Raw genomic sequence first — 25,091 nt, forward strand, 5'->3', positions numbered from 1 at the left:
GTATAAATTTACAAAATATATAAAGTTCGGTTGAAGGGGGGAAATCAGTACTTCTATTGTCAAGTGATGCCATATCAAAATAGAGTGGTGTCGTATTTTTGTCGGGGTCGAATTTTTTCTTGGGTTCTCGGTTTTACGAAAAATCCAGAAAATTGCAGTAAATCGACCCAAACTACACATATCATCATACAACCCGACCTTCATGGGAATTTGCGATTAACGATCCAAAGCATTTTCAAGCCAACTTTGGAGAACATCTACTGCCACCTTTCCTTGAGTTGAGATGTGCATCGCGTGCATTGCGCTTTCAAACTGTTGAGGTGCCATTGGTATACCCAAATCCCCACAGAGCAATAGTACGTCGTGTGAATGCACAAATCCTGAGCGATCTTGGTCGTACTCGTTGATCAAACAACGGTAGCGATTGCTCATCGTGCGTTCGTTTCCGTACCGGCGTAATAGTTGTTTTTGGACCAGTGAAGAAGTTGTAGGTCCCAATGTAGCTGCATCGTTGTGGAGGTTCTAACCACACACGGGAAGGACTGATTGACGCGAATGAAAGTCAATGCTACCGAGCACACCTCGTCAGATGCGGAGACATTGTCACCCCCCTTTCCAAGGTGGAGCAGTTTGCGTCGTGCCCTCGACCGTCGGAAAATTCGTTGCAATGTCCTTGCAGCTCGAACTCTTTCTGGTCCAGTTGCATTGTGCGCAGTCATTTTGATCACTGTCGGCCTTGGGGGCGCCCGAGCTGCCTGCAAGCTCGTCGAAACCAGGAACATCTCTTGTTCAGTCACGTCAGCGACCCACGTTGATTTCCCTATCCCATCCGTTCCATCCAAGACATAGAAGGAGGTGAGGAAATACCAATGCGAAGGCGGACAGAAGCCTTGGAACTTGAAATGTACTTTGTGATGTGGAAATCATGCGCGTTGCCCGACGATACAATGTCAAACACTTGTGTCCCATCAAGATAGCAGTACTGCAAGTGCTTTAACTTCATCAGCGAATGTGGCACTCGACCTAACCATGACCGTAGACACATAAGTTGCATTATTGCCCTATCGCCATACCGGTCAATGAAGGATTGCCGCCAAGATTGAGGTGTTGCAACTTTTTCAGCTGGGAAAATATGTCTGGTAAAGGACCTCGCAAATTGTTTCTTGGTAAGTCGATTGAAATGACGTGGCCCTTGTTCCACTTCGTTCCGTGCCAAGCCAACCCACCCTGTTCATTTTGGGTGTTGTCGCACTGCAGCCAGCCATGCTTTCTTGTCCACTGAGGGCCTATGAAGCAATCAGTATTCTCAAAGGTGTGCCTCGATACCGTCAAGGGCATGGAATAGTTCGCATAATGCATCGACTTCGACCTTTTCAATTTCTGGGTGCATCGCGACCATAGTTTGTTCGTAAAAATGGGCAGCACCATTGCGAATGCGTCGAGTATTTTTGGAAAAACACGGTTTCACCACCGCCTTCCTGCATCGGGATCTTGAAGATCTCTGTTCTCTCTGCGCACTTGCAAGACTTAAATGGAGCCATCCCTGCGGCTTTACGCGAAGTTGGTCTGGACACGCCCTAGACCGCCATCGCGTTGCTTTCGTCTTGATGTGACCATGTTCGTGGAATTTTCATATTATCTAATGTCGACGTACGATTGGGAACACAAAATCCCTAGCAATACAAAAATGAAGAGCAACTGTCTATTTCGACCGACAAAGCTCCTGGATCTTTTGCAGTCTAGATTGACCATCACGGATTTCAAACGGCCCGCCGCTCTTGCTGCCGGCGGCAATGACTCGGCGGGAACGAATTGTGGGGAACCACTACCAGTTGGGCCTTGAAATTGGAAAGGGTGGGTTTGGAACCGTCTTTAGTGCATTGGACCTGCGCAATGGCAAGTCGGTGGCAATCAAGCAAGTTTCCCTCATCGACATGGCCAAGGAAGAGCTGGCCGCCATTGAGAGCGAAATCAAGTTGCTCAAGAAGCTGCACCACGAAAACATCGTCAAGTACTACAACACGATCAAAGAAGAAGATTATTTGTACATCGTGTTGGAGTACATGGAGAACGGATCCTTGGCGCAATTCATGAAGAAGTTTGGAACACTTTCCGAGACGCTCGTGGCAATGTATATCACCCAAGTGCTGCGTGGGCTAGCGTACTTGCATGCCCAGGTAAGCCCCTTCAACCAAGCGTAGTCTCAGCATGCACTGATTACGATAGGGAGTGCTGCATCGTGACGTCAAAGGTGCAAACATCTTGACCACGAAGGACGGCCTTGTGAAAATTGCCGATTTTGGCGTTGCCATCAAGCTCAACGAAGCTCAAAAGTCCAATTCCGTGGTTGGTTCGCCTTACTGGAGTATGCTGCGCCCATGAGTCGTCGAGTGTGGTGAGCTCACATTATCCGCAGTGGCCCCCGAAGTGATTGAAATGGCTGGGTGGTCGTCAGCTTCGGATATCTGGTACCGACCCCAATCTCCTTGCGACCTGGTCACATGGATTCCAGGAGTGTTGGATGCACCATCATTGAGCTGCTGACTCAAAAACCGCCATATTTTGACTTGGCTCCCATGGCTGCGCTGTTTCGAATTGTTCAAGACGACCATCCCCCCTTGCCCAAGTCTATTTCACCCGTACGTGGCGGCGGCTGAGCCAACACACCATAACTCGGACAACCCTTCCAGGCGCTGCATGATTTTATCATGAAATGTTTTATGAAAGAGCCGCGTCTGCGTTTGTCCGCCGATGAGTTGCTACAACACCCATGGATCAGCCAAATCCCTCGCACCAAAGTCGAGCAGGTGCTTGGAACGGGATAACTCCAACTGACATGGCGTTAGAGCACCCAAGAAGTTCAAGAAAACGTCACGTCCACCGACGACCGCGCCGCGGTGCTCAACACGATTCGCATGTACGACTCGTATACGAGGGATTCGGCGATTTCAAATTTGGAAGCGATGAAGGAAGACGATGACGACGAGAATTGGGACATGGACTTGGAAGCCACAACACAGACACCATTAAAGCTTGTAAAACCAATGACAGATCCAGCGCCCCGTCCCACCTTCGACGATCAGTTGCCCAAGTCGACGTTCCAATTGAGCAACGACGATGCCAACGATCCGTTTTGGAACGACGATGATCCTGTTCCTGCGCCTTTGCGGGATGCGGCGACGTTCGGAACTTGGGGAAACTCCAGTGGTGTCCACGGCGAAGGCTCAAAGCTCAAGCATTTTCGAGAGGACGACAACGGCGACGACTTGATTGGGGACTTTGACGCCGACGATGTACTCAAGAATGGAAATTCGTTGAGATTTCGTCTGTCGTCGTCGCTGCAAGATGTAACCTTCCTGTTCAAACCTGACGGAAGCGATATTGACTCGCAATTTGTAGGACGGACTCGATGGATTTGCCGAAACATCGTTTGGCGAACCCTGTAAGGACACGTCACCGTGACGTTGTGTGGACTGCTGTCTCACATGTCGCTTCTTGTAGTTTTTGATACCTCTCAGCGGGAAATGACCAACAAAGCGACTGCTCGCGTCGTCGAGCTGTTGTCTTTATTGGATCCGAGCATGGAAGATCGCGTGATTCTTGACGCGTGCCAGCAATTGGTGAGGGCTGCTTTATCTTATGTGAAATCTTGCAAAGATTGATTCAAGTCACATTTCGTTCGCAGCACGACCTTTGCGGCAACAACGCGACCCTTCGCCAAGAGCTCGCGTCCCAACCAGGCGTCATTCCGAACCTCATGGAGGCCCTGGAATTCAAAGAGCTCAAGCTCCTTCACGCCGTGATGAATGTTGTTAACATGGTGCGCAACATTGTGAAGGTGTCGTGCATGAGCTAACTTTTCCAAACGTAGCTGATACTCGACAACAAGAAATTCCTGGAAAACTTGGCGCTGGTCGGGCTCCTGCCGTTGGTGGTTGCTTTGGTCGTCGATCAACCTGAAAAGGCAAACGTGTGTGCACGATTCGTCCTCCAACAAAACACGTTTTGATTATTTGCCAAGTAGAAGCAGTCCAAGCAAGACATGCAAAGCCTCGTTCGCCTCGAGGCCGCCAAGTTTGTCGAGCAGACATGTGTGTCGAGCTCTTGGACTCTCCAAATGTTCATTGCATGCGGTGGATTACCGCTTTTGATCAATTTTTTGAGCTCCACTGATGAAACGCTGCACCGCATTTCCTTAACTGGAATCGGCTGCATCTTTTCCATCCAGGTACTCATGTCGTCCACCTCTCCACTCCATTCGTAATGTACTTCTTGCCGACTAGTCCATTCCAAAAAATGACACATGCCGTCTTTTCGTCAAACTCGGTTTGCTGAAGAAGCTCATTGCTGTGTACAATCAAGTGGTGCTGTCGATTGTAAAGCACCAAAACGACATGGCTGACATGCAAAGCCTGCTGGAAGAGCTCCATCAAATATGCGACATCTTTTTGCTGTTTTCGCAAGGCGACGTGATTGTAAAAGAGCACATGTGCGACTTGGTCGTGCTTGAAGGTTTCCAGTTCCAACCCAATGGTTGGTTTATCATGTCTGCTGTAGGGTTGCTGTACTCTTTGAACCCGGGGAACATCATCACAGAGGTTGACGAGTACGCGACGGCAATGGTGAAGGTTCTCAAGTGCATTCGAAACATGAGCATGGAGCCCAACACGCTCGAAAATCTGGACCGGGCTGGAACGATTCCCACGTTAGTCCATGTGTTGCAGCACGAATCGTCGCCCCAGATCAAAGTTGACCAATGCGTGTTCCACCAATTTCATTTTGTCCTTGTAGGATGTTCAAAACATTGTTCTACATGCCATGTTTTACCTGTGCCGTATCAACCGAAATCGCCAAACACATGTAGCGAAATTCTTTTTCCGAAGAAAAATTTGACGACCCACGGCGCGATCGTTAGGCAGCGCAAGCGGGATTGATTCCATTTTTGCAACGCGTGACCCAGACGAGGAGCCCGCTAAAGCAGTTTGTGCTACCCATCATGTGCGATTTGGCGTCGGCCTCTGCGACCGCCCGTGAGCATTTGTGGTACGTTCCTTTTGTTCTGCGTTTGTTGTTCTGACATCCTCGCAGGGCTTGCGACGGTGTGACGTTTTTCTTGACGCTGCTCAGTGATAAGTTCTGGCAAATTGACGCGATGAAGGCATTAGCTGCGTGGCTCGTCCACGACACAGTACATCATGTGTGTCGTCGTCGCCGCTTTCTCACGGCTGTTGTTCTAGTTGAAAATTGAAAACGTGCTGCTGGCACCCCACTACATTCAGCAAATTATTTCGTGCTTTCGAACTGCCGAGCACCAATTTGAAAACCTGCTCGAGTCTTTGCTCGAGATCCTGTCGCGGTCCGTGCGGATGAACCAGGTGCAAATGGACTAGGGATGTTCCGTCCATGTAACCCCTCACATCGTGTAGGCGCTTGGCCGATCGAGCTTGTTTGTGATGGAAATTTTGTTTCGCCTGAGTTACCCCAAACCGTTTGTCCGCAAGAATCTGCTCAAGATGCTCAAATGCATTTTTGAATCCCACACGTCACCCGTGCAGTTTCTGGTCGAGTACAACATCCACCCAATTATTCACGCTTTGGCCCAAGAAAACAACCAAATCCTCATCCAAGAGATTGCGTCCCAGCTCCTTCAGGCCATCCTAGTCTCTGCAGCCGTCTTTTAATCTATGCGTGGCAATTGTCAAGATTGGAACGCAACTGGAACAAATGGGTGCAGAGGTGCCAAGAATGAAGTTGCACGGTTCTTCGTTGTCGAGAATGAACATGCGAAAACACCGCGGAGTTGACGGATCACAGCGATGCTTTGACCAAGAGTTCTTCCTTGCGGCGGCGCAGCGCCTCCAATAAGTCTTGTGCATCGTCTTCCTCAACATCCGGCTCAACTTGTTCCCCAACAGATACGTCGACGGGGATCTTGGCAGTGGATGTCTTGATCACTCGAATCTCAGCAAAATCCACCACGTTGAACGCACAGACTTCATCGTCGGGTTGCCACGCGATACTAGCGCCACAAAATTACATAAATACAAACGACTCGGTGGCGACAACATACTCGCTCTCGACGTAGACATGACGGCACAATTGAACCGACACATCGTTGGCTGTGTGGCTCAGCACCTTCCCGACCTTCCACTCAGACACAATCGGCTCGAAACGCACTTGGCACAACGTGATGGTCTTGAATGCGATGACGTCGTTCTCTACAATGGCTGACATATCCTTAACAGGATAGCTGTCCATGTTGAAATCCTAATAGTACGGCTGTGAGAACGACGACGGCATGACGGTGGGAGAGATACCTTGTGCGTGTCCTTGGCTTTGCTTGAGCCACCGTCATGCTTGACTGACGCAATGACTGTGTACGGACGCTTCCACACTTCATTGCTTGAATCCAAATGCACCGTCGGTTTGGGTAATTTCACTGGGTCAACCACGGACGAAGGACCGTTCTTGGCTGACGGGGCAGGAGGCTGAACAGGTTGCGAGCGCACGTTTTCATCAACGATGCGACCGGAAACAGGAAGCGGCGGAGCTGGCGCAAAACCTCGTCGCGTGGCTCCTTGCCGAGGTCCATATTTCTGAAGCTTCACAGGGATCGCTCTTGGACGACTTGCTCGCAACACAGATGAAGTCGATTTTTCGGTTGGGGCAGTAGACGACCCTCGCGTCATGGGCGCCTCGAAAGTGGTGACCGCATTGGTCGGCTTAACTTGTTTTTCCTGCGCGGACTCCACCTCGTCGAATCGAACATGACCTTTCCGCATTTGACGAGGAGGAGTTGCAACGGATGGGGCAATATGTGGCTGCACTGGTGGTGAAATCGCCATCTCGACGGTATCCACTTTTCGCGACCGCTTTCGCCTGCGTTCTCGCCCACTTGACTCTGATGAACACGTCCGCTTCTTGATGACCCCACTAGCATGGACACTTCTCGAAGTTTCGGTTTTCTTGGACGCAGCGACCTTTGGCAGTTCGATTGTTCGCTTCGATTCGCATTCGTTGTGGCGTTTCACCTTTGACTTGGCGGGAGCAGCGACTGCTGGAGCAACTTTCACCTTTTCTCGTGGCCGCTTTTGCTTTTTACCATGCTTTTTGTCGACCTTTGACGACGTCACAAGCAGCCTCGCTGGGTGCGCAGAAGACGCTCGAAGGGACAGAACGTCGTCGGTTTGAAGAATGCGCTCAATCTTTTCACTCGGTAAGATGGCAAAATCTCCCAAGAGCAAGTCGTACCCACGATTCGACAGCCCAAACCGCCGGACAATTCCATGGAGCAAATCACTCACATGCTTCATTGACTCGTCGATTGAAACAACCACACGGGAAAACCCCCATTCAACCATCACATCGGTCGCGACCTCTTCCACGAACTCGACGCGGACGCGCTGCACCCCAGCCATGCCAACGTGCGGATCAACACACTGTTATGCTACTATACAATTACTCGTAGTAGCACCACCATACTATGTAGTAGTACTGTTGTTGCGATGTACTTACTAGTAGTAAGTAGCCCGAAGTCCTCTCCCTGATTTGAACTTCGTCGGAGTGGCTGTTGACATGCGACGACAGGAGTCGGATGACGTGGTGCCCTTGGCGCCATCTTCGACGACCGGTGACCCCTTATGCAATACCACCGTGGAGAAGAAGAAGCCAACGCGATTCATCGTGACGGACGCTCCTGACGAGCCAGAAGCATTGTTTAGCCCGAGAAACGTGGAACCCCATGGGATGCAAGCGCTGGTAGGGGTCCCGGGGCAGCCCTTGCAGTCGGTGAGCCAGAATGGACCACAACATGTTCGAATCCGCCAGGGAAAGATGGAACAAAAAGGCAGATTCACAATCATTGACTTGCTACCTTCGTCACCGAGGACGGAGCAGTTCGATAATGCCCAAGCCCACATCAACTACGCGCTGTCTGGAAGAACGGACAAACTGCCCGTATTTGACAGCGCTACGATATTGCCCAACACAAGACGACAAGCTAAGATCTCTACAGAGAGTGTCACAGTCAGTTGCGACTTTTCTGTGCAGTATTCGCCCCAACACACTCTCGCGATGGAGGACAACCGACTGATGGGTCATCCAGTTACTCGTCCTAGTGCGGTTGGTGGCGCCCATGACAAATGGCTCAATCCCGTCGATGCGTCGCCTGTGGCTCAGTTTCCTTCTCGATATGCTCATTTCCCTCCAGTGGAACCCACGCCCGTTGCCAATGGGGACGGATTGAAACAGCGTAGTCCATGCGAAGTTGCGACCAAGGACATCACGGTTTCTGGAGGGTTGTTGGACCAGCTGATGCACCAAGCGTCAGAGAACCAAAGACTTCTAGAAGACATGGTGCTGCAGAACGACTCGATCCTCCGAGAATTTGAAAACATTCGCAATTCTCGACCCAAAGAATTGTCCCATGTACCTACCGGTGCTCGCAACGCTACGGACGCCACGGATCTCAACCAAGTTGAATGCGAAGTTGAAAGAAGGGACGTGTCAAGTGTCGATCGGAAGAAGCTGTCCATGGACATGCAAACCCCGGCCGTCCACTCCCCCAAACATTCAGGATTTAGTGATTCAAATAGAAGCCCCCGCATTGCCCATTTCCACAAAGAAATCCATATTTCACCGCAAGGGCCATCGATATCGGAAGGCTCGTCGCCCGAGGTACCGGGGGCATGTGACTCTCCTCGAGGGCAAACCTCTTGTGTGGTCTCGTCGGAACCGACCGCTGCTAATGCAACCATTCGAATCTCGGCAAATCAAGTGAATGTTTTCAAGCACGGGACCCCTGACACAAATTCTGCAAGCGACAGCTCCCAAGACGACAGCCCCCCTGAAGTCCCGGCGCTTCGACTTGTCTCGTCGGGCTCGGAAGAGCTCGAAGATATGATGATTTCCCAAGCGCTGCACCTCATGAACAGCTTTTCCATCAAAGATTCGAAGACGAACCACGTGTCGATCAGCTCGACGATTGGAAATGGCTTCACCCAAACGACCGTCTTCAACCCGAGCCTTCCGCCGCACGTCAATGACCATGGGCGGCCTTTGTTCGTTGCCGCAAACAACATGCACGGAGGTGCTTGGAACAGCAAGCATGATCACCATGCTCCGACGCACTTGTTTCCAACTGAAGCCACGTTTTCGTTCGGCCAGCAAGTCGCGGGGACGACGCCAGGTGCCGCGTCGCATCCTCATCAATATGTGCAATTCTCCCAGACCCAATCGATCACGATGCAGTCGCACCAGCCCAACTTTCCCGGCCAAGTGTACACCACGACCAACGAAAAAACGGTTGACGTGTTCCAGTGCCTCGACCCCCTGTGCCAACCGTCCCCTCTGCCCGTTCCTCCACCGTTTGGCACCGCCACGTTGCCACCACCGATGGCACACGCAGGATCATCGCATTGCATCCAACACCCCGACATGCCACTCGTCTCGACGCCAGACGACACGTCCTCCTTCTTCTACCCCCCCCTTGCCACGACCATTGTGGCGCCGCCACAAGATTCCATGCCTCAGTTCTTGTGACCAAGTCATGTTATTTATTTGCGATAAGATGCAATCACAGGACTTTCGTCATCGTGCTCGTGGCCTTGATCGTCGTCTCCATCCCGACTGCTTTCGCCGTTTCCAGCCCAACGTTTCAGGTAGTTCCAGAAATAGCGACACATTTGTCCGGCACAACTCTACGAAGAACGCGCTGCAGAGCCCGGATGCGGGAGCTCCAGCCAAATGACATCCTCAACATGGCGCAGTACTACAACGTCGACTTGACAACGGCGCCGTTCTTGCTGCCCATCATGAAGCAGGCCGTGGAAACGCCACTGCCCCCAAATTGGGTCGAAGACTTGAGCAGTTCCGTGCACGGTCCGCGATACATCAACGAACAGACTCAAGAGCAGCAATCGAGCCATCCCGCTGACGCCTACTTCATCGCGCAGGTTCGAAAGGCCAGGGAGAAGCACGCGGAGACCGACGTCGTCGACAATGCATGGATGGAATTCCGTCGCGATGGGGCCAAGTACTATTACAACTTTGCGACCAACAAGGAGCAGACTGACCTGCCATCGTGCGGGCTGCTGTGCACGCCAGGGGCCAGCTACGAAGCGTCGAAGGAGGTATTTACTAGAGCCGCCGACATCCACAGACAACCCAAGATTCGATCGTACGTGGGCCAACCAAACTGCCTCCTCCACGTCGTTTGTAGGTTGGACAAGCTCGACATCTTGTGCTTTCACTCGTCGTGGAACGAAACCCGCATGAGCGTCACGGAGAAGCGCCACGCGGATATCTATTTCTCCATCAGCACCAAACACTTTCAGGTACATGCCGTCGCTTTTGTCGTTCCGTTTACACATCGTGAGGGCACAGTTTGTTCTGGGCAACCTCGACACCGTGTACACGATCTCGCACATCAACGGGCGCAACGAAAAGCCGCTCGAAGCTTGGGACTTGTACGTCGGCGCCAAAATCACCATCTTGGGCCGGTCCACAACGCTAACCAAGGTAGCAGCACCTCCAACGCGTTGTGCTCACGAACGTACCCCAGGCAAGCATGCTGACGTTGCAGTGGCTCGACTACCAAGCGAAAAGGCTCGACGCTATCAAAGTGCGGGACCCATTTTTCATGTTGCATCATCACGTTCTCGATAGGCCAAGCTGACTAGCGAGCTATGCAAGTACGAAAATTCCCATGTCGAAACGACTCGAGGCAGCAAGGCAGGAGTGTCCCTCAGGCGCCTCAAACTTGACATCGAACACCTGCGGGAAAAGCTGTCCGAGTACCGACCCGACGTGGCGCGGAAGATAGTCGACTCGCTGTATGCATGAACACCAACTGAAACGCCACGGACGGGGCCAAGACAAGAAGCAGGACACGATTCAATTACGTCTGTTCTTCGTCGTGGACTTATTCGATCTTGAGGACTTCGATCTCAAAAACGAGGACAGAGTCGGGCTGGATGCCCCACGCAGGAAACCCGCGGGCCCCGTACGCGTAGTCAGGCGAGCACGTCAGTTTGGCAGACTCCCCCAAGCTCATGGACAAAACGCCTTCATCCCACCCTTTGATCACCTGCCCCAACCCAACTTGAAACGCAAACTCTTGCTGACCAGGGTCCTTGGTGCTCCAAAACTTCTTGCTCAAGTCACGGTCTTTGCCGTAACCTGTGCAGTGGACCGTCACCTGGGCGCCCTTGGTGGGTTTCTGGCCATTGCCTTCGCGCAAGATTTCTTTCGTCACTCCCATCCTGGTGCCGGAGTCGCTGAAAAGTTAGTGGTTTCCGTCCCTTTTCTGCCCGTGGTTGGTTACCTAACTATTGTGACCACTATTTTGCACACCACTCGCTCAAAGCATGAACCGCCGCACGACCGCCCGTTCCACACGCGACACGCAGCGGGAGGCAGAAGATTGTCAAGTAAGCCGTTCGCTGTACAAACGGCTTGGGCACGTCCTCGTCGTCCTCACGTGACACAGGAACGCCGACTGCTTGCATGGCAGATCACACGTGCACCTTGGTCAAAATATCGAGTCTGACATAATTTTTGTATTATTATGACGTTGCACGGTTTACATGCGCGAATCACATCAACACGGAGACCTGTCATGATTGTTGGTTCGAAGCACGTCGCGGTGCGGCATCGCATCCGACGACACGCTTTCCAAGCCATCAAGCATCAGCAAAACTATCCATGGTCATCAGCTGGGCGAAGACATCTCAGCACTGACCTGACGCATGAGCTACACCGTCCGCTGTCTCTTGCACAAGGAGGTGAAGCGATTTTGCGAGAGGTGAGGGCATGGCCGTTCTTGCTTGGGCAAGCTCAAGATCAGTGCATCGCTGTCTAGAGCTCACCCAACAAGAAAGTCGTGCAAAGCTTCCACGTTCAAACGCTGTGGCGCACTACCAGCCTACCCTTGTACGTATCGATTGTAGTCGAGTTGTGCAAGCTCAGACTGCGGTGTCGTGTGTGTAGAATGCACACCCAAACGTGGTCCGCTACTCCACCGGACTTTCCATCGCGCCCACCTCTGCCTCGCCTCTATGACCCAAAGGATATGCCGAGCGAGAAGGAGTTTCCTATTCCGATCGCCATTTTGCACGCCCTGGCGCACATCGAGCTCGGCGCCGTGGGTCAGTAGCGTAGCTCCTCTTGTTTCATTTCTGAATGGCCATGTAGACAACTACTGGGACACAGTTGTCCGCTTTGAACCGTCGCAATGCGATGGCTTGTGTACCCTTCCACGCGACTTTTACGACGACTTTGTCAACGTTGCCTGCGACGAAGCGCGACACTTTGACCTGGTTCGTCGCCGCCTGGAAGAGCTCGGATCGTTCTACGGGCAGCTCCCTGCACATCGAGCCCTGTTATCCCATGCAAACAACACTCAGAATTCCCTTGCGTCTCGGTTGGCCGTGATCCCGCTGGTGCAAGAAGCGCGCGGACTGGATGCTGGACCACGACTCGTTCACAAACTGAAGTCGATGGGCGATTCCGTGTCAGCAGACGTTGTTGGTACACAGCGCTTTTGTTTTCAGCCCGTCATTCACGACGTGTTTGTAGCGCAAATCGTATTCGAAGAGCGCGGCCACGTGTCCTGTGGGATGAAATGGTTTAAGCATCTGTGCGCGGCGACAGGGCGCGACCCTGTCGCGTATTTCCACGAGCTGGTCAAAGAGAACTTTCCCGACGGCCTTCCTGGTCCGTTCGACTTGGAAGCCAGGCTTGCGGCCAACATGGATCCAGCATGGTTCCAGCCGTTGGAGATGCAAAAAAAGCCAACCCACCACCAACCGCCCCCACTAGCCACAACGTCCCCGTCAACCGCGACGCCACGAACCAAGAAGAACGGGTGGACTGTGTTAGTCGCCGGGAGTGTTTGGCCCGAGCGCACGTCGTCCGCCGCTGGTGTTCGCACGGCCGACATGATTGGCATCCTGCTCGACGAAGGATATAATGTCGTGTGCATATCTCCCAGTCGACTGAATAGCCACGCCAATTTGCTGACAGAAATGGGAGCCACGTGCGTTCAAGTCGATCCCAACACGGACACGTTCGCGTCGGTCATGGCATCGCTTCCCATCCACGTCGCAATCTTCGATCGATACATCGCAGAAGAAATGTACGGGTGGCACGTGGCCAAGCACAGCCCCCACGCCGTTCGAGTGTTGGATTTGCAAGATGTGCACTTTTTGCGCAAAGCACGCGAATTCCACGTGTGCACAACAAAGGTAGGCGAACAACGGGGCGCCGTGAAGGGCTCACGCGCACGTGGCCAACAGGCAGACTTTCGCACGGCGCTCGACCCATCGATCGATGTCGAACCCGTCGTGTCGGTGGTGCTGCGAGAACTTGCGTGCATCCTTCGCTCCGACTGGACGGTGTACGTGTCGGATTTTGAAATAGAACTGCTCGTCCACCGCTTTGACGTACCACGGCACCACCTACGAAAACTGGACTACATCGTGCGTCCCGACAAGCTGCTTCAGTACTCGTCGGTACGTCGACATCGTCGACCACGAGAGTCTCCACCGCTCGTAGAATTTTCATGATCGCCGACACATTGCTGTCGTTGGAAGCTTCAAGCACTCGCCTAACGTAGACGGCCTGCACTGGCTCAAGGACAGTCTGTGGCCATCCATTCGACAATCGGTGCATCCTGACACAGAATTGCACATCTACGGCTCGTATGCATCGGCCAAAGCCACCAAAGCCCTCGAGCGCGGTCATGACAACATTCGCGTGATGGGATTTTGCAACGACGTGCACGACACTTTGGCCTGTTACCGATTGAGCCTCGCGCCGCTGCGGTTTGGCGCAGGCATCAAGGGAAAGATCATTGACAGTTGGGTGGCAGGGACGCCAGTGGTGTCGACGTCCGTCGGAGCGGAAGGAATGAACTACTTGCCGGGCAAGTGGGGAGGTGCTGTAGCAGACACCCCTCGTGAATTTGCGGATCGTGTTGCCAATCTGTACAACGATGCCGAGACGTGGAAAGCTGCGCACGACCTTGGAAAGACACTGTGCCAGACGCACTATGATTTCAACGCGCAAAAGCAAAACTTGCTCAACATTGTGTCGAGTGGCCAGCAAACCAACTGGGTCGGGCGAGTGCTGTGGTCGAACCAGTTTCGCGCGTCCGAGTTTATGTCTCGATACATTCAAGAGAAGAACAAGAATAAAGCAGCCGAATAGGCAGCGCGCGCGCTCTCTCATGCGTTCATGATGTCTGCAGCCAACGCTGTATATCGCCTCTACAACCCCCGCCACAACAACAACAACTCAGCACTTGCACACACGCCAACACCTGGTCAAGTACCTGCAGTTGCCCGATTTCCAACTCCAAGTCGGGACCATGCAGCGTGTTCGATTCGTCTACACGAGCGTCACGAGGGCGACGGCCATAGAGAACCACACGTGGATGGGTGTCGTTACCGATCCTGAGCAACCGAATTTCGTCGGTCGTGAGCTTTGTGCCGTAGTACAAATTTTCGAGCTTGACGATGTGGCGCTTTAGCGTCGTGATATCTCTGGAAAACCCTTCCATGTCGAGATTTCGTCGGCTTTCCAACGCTTTGTAGCGGGATCGGAGCTTGGTCAGGCGCGCTTGCAAATTCGAGATGCGGGCACTGTAACTTTCTTGAACGGCTGCATATTGCTCCTGTCCTCCACCGTGAGCTCCGAAGGCGACGTGCGTCGCACGGACCTTGAGGATGTGAATATCGCGCTCCCTTGACACGGCTTGTTTTCGAAACTCTTCGGCACACAGGTTGCCCTCGGCGCGGATGGTTTCGCGGATGGCCTGGTCGCCGCCGTCAGTCGGTCCCACCATATTCCACAACGACGACGTACTTGGGTTTCAGCGATCGCTTGATGCTTCACTGCTTCCTTTTCTGCCTTGGCTTCTTGGAGAAGCGTATGCAAGTGAGCCATTTCTTCCTCGGCGTTTTGCTGCGCTGCCAAGGCATCATGCCGCGCGACGAGGTAATCTATCCCGTTGTGTGGCCCACAGGCAGACGCCAACGTCGACTCTACCTTTCGTCGCCTTGTTGAGCAGACGCTGCATCTTTGTAAAGTCTGTCTGTGTGCTCTTCAGCTCTTGATTGTGAGCCTCGCACTGTCGCTTGGACTCGACTGTCACCATTTCCAGATCGTTGAGAAGACCCTAGGCACACGTCAACGACGTCAAGATGAAGCGATGTCGTACTTGAATGCGGTTGTTCGACAGGGTTTGGTGCGTCTCGAGCTCTTTCGTGAGGTGCTGCACGCGAAGCAGGAGTGAATCCGCCTGCTCGCTTGGCAAGTAGACTGTGCGGATGACGCGCCCCTACCATCAAGAGTCGAGCGCGCACATCCACGTAGCACAGCCCAAACCTTGTTTCCACCGTTGGCTGCGCCGTTCGAAGCCACTCGTTTCATGTGCTTGTCTTGCTTGCTCATGGTCCGGAAACATGGCTCGGCGGCTAAGCTGACGTTCGATGGTAACGTGTCGCCTGACGACAGCGGGTCACACACTGGGGACCGCAGCGAGTGGCCTGGGCGACAATCCTTGTAAAACGTGATTTCCTCCGAAGTTGGGTGGGTCAAGTGAAGCAAGTGCTGAATGCGCTTCCTGTCTTCGGCCTCTTGAATCTTGAACGATTCTTGCTCGGATCGAAGGGTCGCAATCGTCTCCTCGGCTGCATGGAGTTGATCTTTCGCCCGAGCAAGCTCGACCTTGAGGTCCACAATCTAACGCACACGTAACAACACTGGCGCGATCCATGGTGGGGCCATCCGTCGTACTTCTTGTTTGTGCGCTTGATTCTGCCACTGTGTTCGATGCCACGCCTCCCTTGACACATCCAGCTCGTGGAAGCGTTCCAGGAGATCTTTCCGTTCCTGGTGAAATGCATCGCATCTGGACCTGTAAAACGTGAGCAGGTTGTCGTTGGAGGCGGCGGCGGCGTTGTGCTTGTCGAGGGTCGTCTTATGGGCAGCACGATACCCAAACAGGTCGTCGTCGTCCATGGCACTTTCCGGCCAAGATATGGTTCATAGTAGTATCTACTATAATATTACTATCTTCAAAATTCGTGAACTCGGCAACTTGCGATGCGGCGCCAGTCCTTGCTCCAGACGCGGCAGAATTTGTCGGACAAGTACAAGCTGCTGGGTAAAATCGGCGAAGGCACGTATGGTATCGTGTACAAAGCAGAGCCCTTGAACGCCTCGTCCAGAGAACTCAACAGTCGGGAGCGGTCGCCGGAGGATGAGGAGCAAAGTTTCGCTGTCAAAGTGATCAAGACTCAAAAGGAGGGAAAGAATGAAGTCGTGTTGTCGATCGCAACGGTGCGAGAGATCAAGATTTTGCGAGAAATGCACCACGATAACGTCGTCCACCTTCACGATGTGCATGTGGACCCGAAAGCCACGTCGTTGGCGTTGGTGTTCGACTATGCCGACCACGACCTCCACGACATCATCAAGCAAAGCCGACAGAAACCACTCACGGAATACACAAAGAAATCGTTTATGCACCAGATTCTCAAGGGCGTCAAGTACATGCACGACAACTGGGTCATGCATCGCGACATGAAGCCGCAGAACATCCTCGTCGTTGGCCATGGGCGCCGTCGTGGCCAAGTAAAGCTTGCAGGTGTATGCTTTATCGTTTCCATGAAACTAAGACACGCATAGATTTTGGATTGGCTCGCATTTACAAGGACCCGATCAAGGCATTGACTGAAGTGGAGCGCGTGGTCGTGACGTTGTGGTATCGCGCGCCCGAGCTGCTCCTCGGCGCCAAACATTATACAAAAGCAGTCGACATGTGGGCCGTGGGGTGCATCTTTGCCGAGGTCCTCTGCCATCTCGGCCACAACGCGGCACTGATGGCGTGAATTGTGCAGATCTTGAACACGCGAGAACTCTTTGTCGGTCAGGAGGTGAACGAGAACAACGCGCCATTCCAGAAGGACCAGTGCGACAAGATTTTCAAAATTCTCGGCCTTCCGACCCCGCAAACGTGGAGCGGCATGGAACACTTGCCCGAGTACTCGAACGTGCAGAACATGACGAAAGAGCGCGAGTACCCGACGACGTCCAAACTACACGAAGCCGTCAAGTTTGGCACGGGTCAGTCGTCCGTTCTCCTTCGCGATTTAGTCAGCCGCATGCTTTACTATGGTACGTCCACGTTACAGCGCGTTGTTTGGCGAGGAAGAGACCATCACGTTGGTCATCTTAGATCCCGAGAACCGCATCACGGCGTCGGAGGCATTGGCTCATGACTACTTCAAATGCGAGCCATATCCTCGAGATTATGCGTTCGACGAACCCAATAAAGAACCGATTCATTTCCAAAAGCAGAAAATTAAGCCCCTGGAAGACCCAGCCAAGGCTACGTCCCCCGTCGACGGCACCAAGGACGACGACGATGGTCGGCAACATGCAATGGCGATGTCGTTTCAACGCTTTTACGTGTAGGGCGGGCCCGCAATGCCCACATGAACCTGAACGCGCGACCGAACGGGGCGCCCATGAAGCGAGCGTCCGTTGGCGCCGAAGGTGCTCCACCAAATCGACCGACCCAATGGAGCAGTGGCGGTCAACCCGGTTCAAATCAATCCAACATGGCTCCGCGATCGAGCACAAGTAACAACTTGAAGCGCCCCCTCGAGCAAACGGCGCCGAAACGACCGGGCGTTCCTTCGAGCACTTCCTCCGCTTCGACCAGCGCTGCTAAACCACGAAGCCCCAAGCAACCCAGACGACGATGACCACGATCATCCGCTTCGACGCTCCCCTCGCGCGTGCTCATTCAGCTCCAATGCCATCGTTTTGTTGTGGCAGACAGTATTTTTCTTGACTGCTTGACGAATAAAGACTTGATGTGTCGGGCCAGACGGATTTGCTGACCCGGTCCAGTCACGCGCGCTTGCATCGACGTCTTGAATCCTGAGCGTCGCTTTCTCCTGCACCGTGGCTGAAAGTTCTCCACCGTGAAACCAAGCGGTTGGAGCACGACGCCACAATGCTGTTGTGTGCCATGCAAGTGAAAACATTTTTATCTTTGAATCAAAGCCCATCCTTGCAAGCTCTAGTCTCCACAATGACGCGTTGCATGGCGCACATCGATCCGATGCCATCAACGATTCGAACGGTGGATGGGGTAGACACATGTGGATACGCCATGATGCCATGGACTCGACCAGCATCTTTGATGCTTGCCGCGAGAGCACGAGCCTGGAGTCCAACTTGCAAAGACCTTTCGCGTTATGCGCCTCCGTTGCCTCCATATTCAACGTGAATCCGTGAGAAATGTGGAGTACTACTTCTTGCCGTGTCGAATTTTGGCGAAGTAGCTCATCTTCTCCTCTGGCGCAGTGTGCAAACAACATGTAACAGGTGCCACAAACAGGACTCAAACAGCCTTGTCACGGCTGTGCCGACGAGGACATGCTCGTTCGATGTATCTGGAGTCGCCGATCGTTGAAAACCAAGCCATGACAATACCCAATGCACATCCCGAACGCGCGACGAAGCCGAACAGATGCACCGCAGAAGCGAGCGACCGTTCGTGTCGACGACGCTCAGCTGAATCAACCGACGGAATGAACCCGTGGCGGTCAGCCTGCTTCAAATCCACTCCACACACGACATTGGGATCGGGCCTCCTCCATCATCATCAACCAACCTGACGCTTCCGAGAGGCCGCGATGCACTTGGTCATTTTAGCTGGTCATGGATATTTTCGCTGTTTTGAGAGATTTGTGCCTCTCCATCATACACCAACCACCAATGACGACGATGGAAGTGATGTGCCTAGCGGGCGGCCGGCACCTGGAGCTCGTGTCGCTGGAGCTCACGTCGATCGCGTCCATATACGGAGAGCACATCGGTGGCGATGTTGCATGCCAACTAACGCGCTGACGCCCTTCGTTGCGTAGAGATCGTGGAGGACCCTGTCCAGGTCGACCGATACTTTCGCGTGCGTTTTCGCAGCAAAGTCGGTGCATCCATGCCAGCATCACTCGACGATGATCAGTCGCGTTGTAGGAAGCCATCGTGTCCATTATCTCGAGAAGCGTCCTCGTCCAGTCTGCCCATACTGTCGTCGACGACCAACTCCACCCGCAAGTTGCCGCCTTGGCGCAGTGGTTCGAGGCAGCATACCCTGCCTGCTTCCAAAGCAGTGCAACCGCCAACCAAGTGGCTGTCAAGTCTGTTCGAAAGAGATTGCGCAGCCCAAAGGACAAAGCAACTGCCCTCGGGCGGTTTGCAGCCATGGACACCCCAGCGTTCCTCGCAGCCAAGAAGGTCGACAAATGCACTGCACTAACCTTGTTGATCGGTGACAAGTCGGCATGTTTGGGTTTCCTTGTGGCCAGCGGTCTCTCGCCTTCCAGCGGAGGTCGCGGTGGCCGGATCGGCGGAGGAATCGCAGCCACGTTTTCGCTGAACCAGCGACCGTACACAGGGGTCACCACGATGGACCCGGAACTCGCGTTTGTCATGGCCAACCTAGCTCGCACGACGAAAGGGGACACCGTATTGGACCCGTTTGCCGGATCTTGCGGTGTGCTGCTCGCGTGCGCGTACTTTGGCATGGGTAAGCGCTCCCGCTTGTCCCACGACCATGCCATACACGATCCTGTAGGCTTGGGCCTCGCCCAAGACGTGTCGGAGCCCACCCTGCGCGGCGAAGGGCCAGGGCGCAACATTCAAGCCAATTTCGACGCGTTTCAGTTTGCCTGGCCCGAGATTTCCTTGTGCGACGCCCGGTGGTCCATGTGGAGAAAGTCGTGGCAGGTCGACGCTATCGTGTCCGACCCGCCGTACGGCATTCGCACGTTTGGAACCAACGAGCCGGGCGACGCGATGAGCAGGTTCGACGATCAGTTTGTAGCTGAGCTCGTACACGTATGGAGCCCCCACGTCGCCCCCGGTGGTCGTCTGGTGTTTTTCGTGTGCGGCCCGTCAAACCACAGGGCGAATCTGGTGTCGTACTTGACGACTGCGGTCGGTGGCACCAACGTCTCCATCATAGACGTGATCGAGTGCGGCGTTCACTTTATGGACGACTCGATCGAGGCGGCGGCATGGACGCGCAGTCTGGTCGTGCTCGAGAAACGTGTTGCGGCGCAAAACCATCGCGTCGTCCTTCCGCTCGTTCCCCCGGCACGACTGCCGACCATCCACGACCAAATCGCCTCGCGCAACTTGTCGTGGACAGATTGCCGGAACCTGCAACCGCTCGATATTTGGCGCGCGGCCTGGCTCGGCGACATTGCGTCGCTAGAGACGTTTGTCTCGGGCGGCGGAAACGTCAACGAGCCGGACGAACATGGCAAGACGGCGCTATACTTTGCAGCGGGCTACAATCAAGTGCGGGTCGTCGAGTATCTGGTGACAGTCGCCGACGTCGACATGCAAGATGACGACGAGTACACGGCACTTGTGCAGGCCGCCCGCTACGGCCATGCTCGTGTGGCGCGCCTTTTGCTCGATGCTGGCGCAGATCCGAGTCGCATGACGTCCAAGCGGTGGTATCCAGCGTACTTTGCGGCCACGTATGGTCATCTTGACGTGAGGACATTCGGACACGAGCGATTCTTCCATTCACCCGTTCCAAACAGGTCTTGCTGGCGCTGTACGAGTCATGTCCAGCTTCCATAACGTTGCACGGACCAGGCCATGCCACCGCCATTCACCGAGCCGCCGAGCGCGGCCATGCCGTCGTCGTCGATCGACTGATCCAGTTGTGCCCATCGTTTGCCACGTTGCGGGATTGGATGGGGCGCACGTACGCCGCGTATGCAGCGCGCCACGGCCATATCTGCATCCTCGAGTTGTTTCCGATCGGGACGAGGGACTGCGATTTTCAAGGAAACAATCCCCTTCATGAAGCGGTGCGATACGGTCGCGCCGAGTGCGTCGAGTGGCTCGTCAAGACATACCCGTCGCTCGCACGTGTCAGCAACCACGCAGGCGACAAACCCCGCGACCTGTCCAAAGCACCAGAGATCACGACTCGATTTACAACTCTTGAATGAATGCACTCATCGGAGTCGTCGCCAACTCGTCGGTGAGGCCACGGACAGCAGGTGGCAGGGCTGTCCAGTCGCTTGTGAATCGACCCACGAGGGGGGCCATGGTGTTTTGTTTCGTCCACGCATGGATGGCGGCGTGCAGACCCATGCCCCGGACCTGCCATCAACAAGTATTCGACGTCAACCACGCGTTGAAAATCGACGCGCGCATCACCTCGGTCCACGTCATGGCAGTCGGGCATGCTTGGCGAATGCGATCAAACAGTTTGCGCCACAGCTGCAGCAGTCCCCGATGTAGAAACTCCACGTTCCATCGACGATTTCGCTTGGGAAGGCAGCGCAAGATGTACGCCAACTTGGCCGCGACCACCGCCATGATGTGGTACATATTCACCTACATCGACATGCGTGTGCATCGAGACATGCACGACCGCATATATCTGTACTTGGCAAGTGTGCGGCGACTGCGCGGCAAAGTGGATCGGGTGGCATCGAAATTGAACGGCTGCAAACAAATGTTGAAACAACCAGGCATGGAGTGGACGAATCGTGTCCAGAAACATGGTGTTTCGGAGCGACCTGCCATCATCACCACAAGTGAACGTCGAGAGGGCAGCGCGTAGTAGTAGCAGTACCCAGGGGACGCCGTGTACTTGGCATAGTTGGAGTGCACGGCCAAGGTCGCTGGGTCTATCGTGAGGCCGCACCAGTGGAGAACCTGCGACGCATCGTGCAAGTTGGTTTGCGTCTTGCGAGGGTTGACGTGGCATCCGTATTTCTTGGTGCCTCGATGCATGATCGCTTCAAACTTGATGGCGTTCTGCCGGTTGGACGTAAGCAGCAGAAAATCGTCCGTGTATCGAAGCAAGAGGTCTTGCCCAGCCACGACGGGAATGCGGGGACGGAGCACGTTCTTCTCAAAGTCGGCATAGTAAATATTGCACAGCAACGATGACAGCACGGACCCTTGAGGGATTCCCTACGTGGCAACCAAAAATCCAGCGGCCGTGCATTTCATCGCGCCGCTTGCCTCCTTTTGCAAAAACAGGTCCGACTCGATTGAGACGTAGTTGGCACACAAGTGGTCTTCCACGAGCTTGAGCAGGTCGCGCCGGTGGACGTAGTCGTATACGACGCCATCAATGTGCACCTACCGCATGACCGCTGTGGAAAGCAAAGGAACCGTGCGAGCCGTGTACCGAATGTTTGGAAGCTGCCGACGCTGCGAGTTGCTCGAACCGTGTCAACTCCGACGGCACCAACACCGCGGTACAAGTCTATACAAGGCCTTTCAATTGCAGCGCCGGGTCGCGCGCTCTACCTTGTAGCGGACCCCGGCTTTGGTCGACTGCACCAGGTAGTGCCGCCGAACCATGTACCGGTCTTGCGTGAGTAAACGAGGGAGCATCTTTAGCAGCCGGCGGGAACGGATCGTGTCAAAGCAGCGGGCAATGTCGACCGTGACAAAATACAGCGGCGGGTTGTTTGCAGCGGCCCAACGCGCCCGAAACAAGTCCAACTTTGCGCGAATGTCGTTCATGTTGGCTACCGTCGCGCCGAGAGTTGCCATGGTGCACTCGTGCCGCAGCACGTGGTGAACGAGCCGCAACGTGCGATTGATAGACACACCACCGTGCGGTTTGCGAGATAGATTCACAATCGGTCGAACACCGTGTGGCTTTGGCTGAAATCGAATCGTCGAGATCGTTTTCGACTTTGGCACAGTCGCGACGGGCTGCAAGTGGCCGTGAGCCAACTCGACCTTGCCAAGACCTCTACAACTCGTACGTGCTCAGCGTTTTCGGGTCACAGGATACACGTACGCGATGGCGGTCCACACCGAATGGCGGTAGTACACGACGTGGTTGAAATGACCCTCGGTCGTGGTCATGTAAAAGTAATTGCGAAGCATCGGGTCGATCAGGTCGCTCCAAATCTGCAATCTCGTGAAAACGGCACGCGCTCATCATGTCTCGGGCAGCGTACCCAGGACACAATCAGCAACAGCATGCGCTTCCGTTTCGTTGCTTCCGTTGGCACGCTGCACGAACCACTTGGGTCAGCATGTAAGAACATGGGCAAGACGGATTCGATACCACTTTGAGCGTGCGTGCAGCTGCATCCATGGTATCCGTGTCACGGCCATGGCGTTCACCGCCTACATGGAGATGGATATCATGACCCTTCCACACAAACACTGCGCGCAGAGCCATATCGTACCCCATTTAGCCCATGCACATCGTGCATGTGCGAGAACAGATACGTTCGCACGAGTTGGAGAAAACACGTGTGGTTTTTCGAGCATCCCCAGAGTTGTTTGGGCAGCACGGCATCCAAAACGAACCGGACGCACTCGTAGACCTAGACAGAGTGCATGGGAGTAGGGCGCGCCACAAAACACGGCCCCATTCACGCACGTTGTCCTTGGGCGTTGAAAACTGAAGCAGGTCAGCAATGGTGGCTTGACAGGACAATCGGTTGGCGCACTTGGCCGGCTTGGAACTGTCCGCGACCAAGCTTCGTTTTCTTTTTCGAGAGTTGGCAGACGTGCTACAGTCATCTTGGCTGGCAAACCCTTCGTCCTCCAACTCGACGTCTTTGGTCGTCCAGGGGGTTTCCAGTGCTGGGCGTCGTTCGGTCGTACTGCGATCGCGACGGCACGTGGACAGAATCGCTTTACACTCGCTTGGGATGGGACACAGTCGACGAACAGACCCGCCAATGTCGCACTGTTTGAACCTTGCCATCATGTCGAGAACGATCGGCACCAACTTCTGGCATCGCCGGTCCAACCGTTTGGTGCTTTTCAAGCACAATATACTGGCCACCACTCGTCTGGCTGCGAGAGTGGAAGGCACTGGCGGTGCTAATACGTGCGTCGACTGGAATGACACTTGCTTCGCATGCCCTTGAGCAAACATGACCCGGCGAATGTTGATGGAACTGTCTGCGCTTGTGGGCGACCGCACTGCAAACCGCACGTTGTCGCCGGCTAGCTAAATCCGCTTGCCATCAGTACAAGCCTTCACAAGTGCTCGACGTTGTACCTGGATGTAGCAATCTGTCGTGCTCTCCATCCGTACAAATACGTTGTGGTTGAGGAGGATGTCTTTCATGACGTCGTCTCCTGCGCGAGAAGTAGCAGCAGCAGTCAGATCGATTCCAAGCGCCATTGCACGCACACACGCACCGAGGTGGCTGTGGAGTTGCACCCATTCGTTTGATTTGAGTTTCGCCACGAGTGTGTTCGGATGGTAGCACGTCATGTCATTCCTCAGAAAGTGGTTGTTCGACCCGGGGCTGGCGACGCCGTACCCTAGCGCCAACAAGTTGGTCGACTTGTCCTTGCCGTAGCGCTTCCGTTGCAAGAGTGTGCTGATGACGCTCTCAACGATGTCAGTCTGCGTCATCGTCACGTCTCGGGAGTAGCCCACGGCCGCATCGGGCGCTTTCAAGTGGGCTCGGCGCGCCACGAACGTTTGCTGGAGCAGCGACTGCATCTTCGCATTTCCTTCCATCCATGCTTCGTGTCCGATCGACCTAGGGCACGAGTTCAGCTGCATTCTAGTGTCGAATGCGTCATACTTGTGCAGCCATTGCTCCAAGGACAGCGCATGTGGCGCCACCTCATGCAAGACGCTCATTTTATTGGTCTCGAAGGCCATTCAGGTCGAATTAACTCTCCCAAACTGAACTATTTCGTCTCTTGTGAACTTTTTGCTGTCGTTGAAATATAATTGACGAAACATTGCGGCCCTCCGCGGACAGCGCCAGAAGAGGACGGCTCTGCGGATGATGCTGGTCCCGGCATCCGACCGAGTGCGTATTTGCATCCGAGGAAGCACCGTTGATGTATGCGAACTGTTTAGACGAAGTCTGCCGAACGCATTTGCCCAGCGATGGCACCAGGGGATTCAGTCTGGCAACACCCTCCCCACCAAGCCACCTCGGACTGCCAAGCTGCTTGTCCACGGCGAGCATTGGCTATCGTATGAAGAGGTCGCCTTGCCTTGATTTCCAATGTGGCGATTCGCCCCGGCCAGA

The 25,091-nt window shown here is 54.2% G+C and overlaps 10 protein-coding genes across 14 annotated transcripts; 4 read left to right on the forward strand and 6 right to left on the reverse strand.

Annotated features, from left to right (window-relative positions):
- Positions 1-193: 193 nt before the first annotated feature.
- On the reverse strand, positions 194-1,400 carry H310_13057 (hypothetical protein; the record flags this gene model as incomplete). Of its 3 annotated transcripts, XM_008880415.1 has the most annotated exons (5): positions 194-522; positions 582-820; positions 868-1,023; positions 1,074-1,286; positions 1,327-1,400. In XM_008880415.1, coding segments are annotated over 5 exons (988 nt in total), but the record flags the coding sequence as incomplete, so codon positions are not given. The 3 variants fall into 3 exon arrangements, with proteins under 3 accessions (XP_008878637.1, XP_008878635.1, XP_008878636.1); XM_008880413.1 differs by having other exon boundaries at positions 194-820; XM_008880414.1 differs by having other exon boundaries at positions 868-1,286.
- A 352-nt stretch (positions 1,401-1,752) lies between these two features.
- Positions 1,753-6,093, forward strand: H310_13058. 2 transcript variants are annotated; one of them, XM_008880417.1, is made up of 18 exons: positions 1,753-2,177; positions 2,227-2,365; positions 2,417-2,468; positions 2,513-2,639; positions 2,691-2,807; positions 2,847-3,347; positions 3,400-3,442; positions 3,502-3,620; positions 3,686-3,820; positions 3,872-3,970; positions 4,031-4,228; positions 4,284-4,512; positions 4,558-4,748; positions 4,792-4,860; positions 4,916-5,043; positions 5,089-5,188; positions 5,238-5,375; positions 5,427-6,093. In XM_008880417.1, the coding sequence occupies exons 1-18, from the start codon at positions 1,794-1,796 to the stop codon at positions 5,679-5,681; spliced, it is 3,024 nt and encodes a 1,007-aa protein (XP_008878639.1). In that variant the 5' UTR covers positions 1,753-1,793; the 3' UTR covers positions 5,682-6,093. The 2 variants fall into 2 exon arrangements, with proteins under 2 accessions (XP_008878639.1, XP_008878638.1); XM_008880416.1 differs by having other exon boundaries at positions 3,872-3,964; positions 4,025-4,228.
- H310_13059 (hypothetical protein) lies at positions 5,560-7,437 on the reverse strand. The gene is made up of 3 exons (XM_008880418.1): positions 6,318-7,437; positions 6,071-6,267; positions 5,560-6,019 (listed from the first exon to the last, which is right to left on the reverse strand). Exons 1-3 carry the CDS (start codon positions 7,416-7,418, stop codon positions 5,809-5,811), a joined length of 1,509 nt encoding a protein of 502 aa, XP_008878640.1. The 5' UTR covers positions 7,419-7,437; the 3' UTR covers positions 5,560-5,808.
- Positions 7,438-7,559: 122 nt separating this feature from the next.
- Positions 7,560-9,452, reverse strand: H310_13060 (hypothetical protein). The gene has a single exon (XM_008880419.1). It carries the CDS (start codon positions 9,205-9,207, stop codon positions 8,635-8,637), a length of 573 nt encoding a protein of 190 aa, XP_008878641.1. The 5' UTR covers positions 9,208-9,452; the 3' UTR covers positions 7,560-8,634.
- A 273-nt stretch (positions 9,453-9,725) lies between these two features.
- On the forward strand, positions 9,726-11,311 carry H310_13061 (hypothetical protein; the record flags this gene model as incomplete). Its single annotated transcript, XM_008880420.1, has 4 exons — positions 9,726-10,334; positions 10,384-10,518; positions 10,562-10,621; positions 10,666-11,311. The coding sequence occupies 4 exons, from the start codon at positions 9,726-9,728 to the stop codon at positions 10,840-10,842; spliced, it is 981 nt and encodes a 326-aa protein (XP_008878642.1). The 3' UTR covers positions 10,843-11,311.
- H310_13062 (peptidyl-prolyl isomerase FKBP12) lies at positions 10,856-11,294 on the reverse strand. The gene has a single exon (XM_008880421.1). The coding sequence runs from the start codon at positions 11,258-11,260 to the stop codon at positions 10,922-10,924; it is 339 nt and encodes a 112-aa protein (XP_008878643.1). The 5' UTR covers positions 11,261-11,294; the 3' UTR covers positions 10,856-10,921.
- A 295-nt stretch (positions 11,312-11,606) lies between the features above and the next one.
- On the forward strand, positions 11,607-14,567 carry H310_13063 (hypothetical protein). Its single transcript, XM_008880422.1, has 7 exons — positions 11,607-11,803; positions 11,861-11,931; positions 11,989-12,146; positions 12,193-12,528; positions 12,577-13,244; positions 13,296-13,511; positions 13,555-14,567. The coding sequence occupies exons 1-7, from the start codon at positions 11,618-11,620 to the stop codon at positions 14,206-14,208; spliced, it is 2,289 nt and encodes a 762-aa protein (XP_008878644.1). The 5' UTR covers positions 11,607-11,617; the 3' UTR covers positions 14,209-14,567.
- H310_13064 (hypothetical protein) lies at positions 14,039-16,033 on the reverse strand. The gene is made up of 9 exons (XM_008880423.1): positions 15,799-16,033; positions 15,388-15,744; positions 15,221-15,340; positions 15,049-15,178; positions 14,866-15,002; positions 14,720-14,815; positions 14,449-14,674; positions 14,333-14,388; positions 14,039-14,267 (listed from the first exon to the last, which is right to left on the reverse strand). The coding sequence occupies exons 1-9, from the start codon at positions 16,021-16,023 to the stop codon at positions 14,226-14,228; spliced, it is 1,389 nt and encodes a 462-aa protein (XP_008878645.1). The 5' UTR covers positions 16,024-16,033; the 3' UTR covers positions 14,039-14,225.
- Positions 16,034-16,087: 54 nt separating this feature from the next.
- On the forward strand, positions 16,088-17,928 carry H310_13065. 2 transcript variants are annotated; one of them, XM_008880425.1, is made up of 5 exons: positions 16,088-16,651; positions 16,693-16,853; positions 16,905-17,181; positions 17,243-17,434; positions 17,482-17,928. In XM_008880425.1, exons 1-5 carry the CDS (start codon positions 16,108-16,110, stop codon positions 17,772-17,774), a joined length of 1,467 nt encoding a protein of 488 aa, XP_008878647.1. In that variant the 5' UTR covers positions 16,088-16,107; the 3' UTR covers positions 17,775-17,928. The 2 variants fall into 2 exon arrangements, with proteins under 2 accessions (XP_008878647.1, XP_008878646.1); XM_008880424.1 differs by having other exon boundaries at positions 17,243-17,928.
- Positions 17,929-20,043: 2,115 nt separating this feature from the next.
- On the reverse strand, positions 20,044-24,708 carry H310_13066 (hypothetical protein). The gene is made up of 15 exons (XM_008880426.1): positions 24,633-24,708; positions 24,238-24,587; positions 24,095-24,174; positions 23,465-24,043; positions 23,268-23,408; positions 23,144-23,205; positions 23,034-23,088; positions 22,871-22,983; positions 22,369-22,822; positions 22,247-22,324; positions 22,078-22,197; positions 21,683-22,026; positions 21,494-21,626; positions 21,262-21,441; positions 20,044-21,204 (listed from the first exon to the last, which is right to left on the reverse strand). Exons 1-15 carry the CDS (start codon positions 24,689-24,691, stop codon positions 21,034-21,036), a joined length of 2,919 nt encoding a protein of 972 aa, XP_008878648.1. The 5' UTR covers positions 24,692-24,708; the 3' UTR covers positions 20,044-21,033.
- Positions 24,709-25,091: the final 383 nt, after the last annotated feature.

The sequence above is a fragment of the Aphanomyces invadans genome, assembly GCF_000520115.1.
Source record: "Aphanomyces invadans strain NJM9701 unplaced genomic scaffold supercont1.47, whole genome shotgun sequence".
NCBI classification, from domain to species: Eukaryota; Oomycota; class Saprolegniomycetes; order Saprolegniales; family Verrucalvaceae; genus Aphanomyces; species Aphanomyces invadans.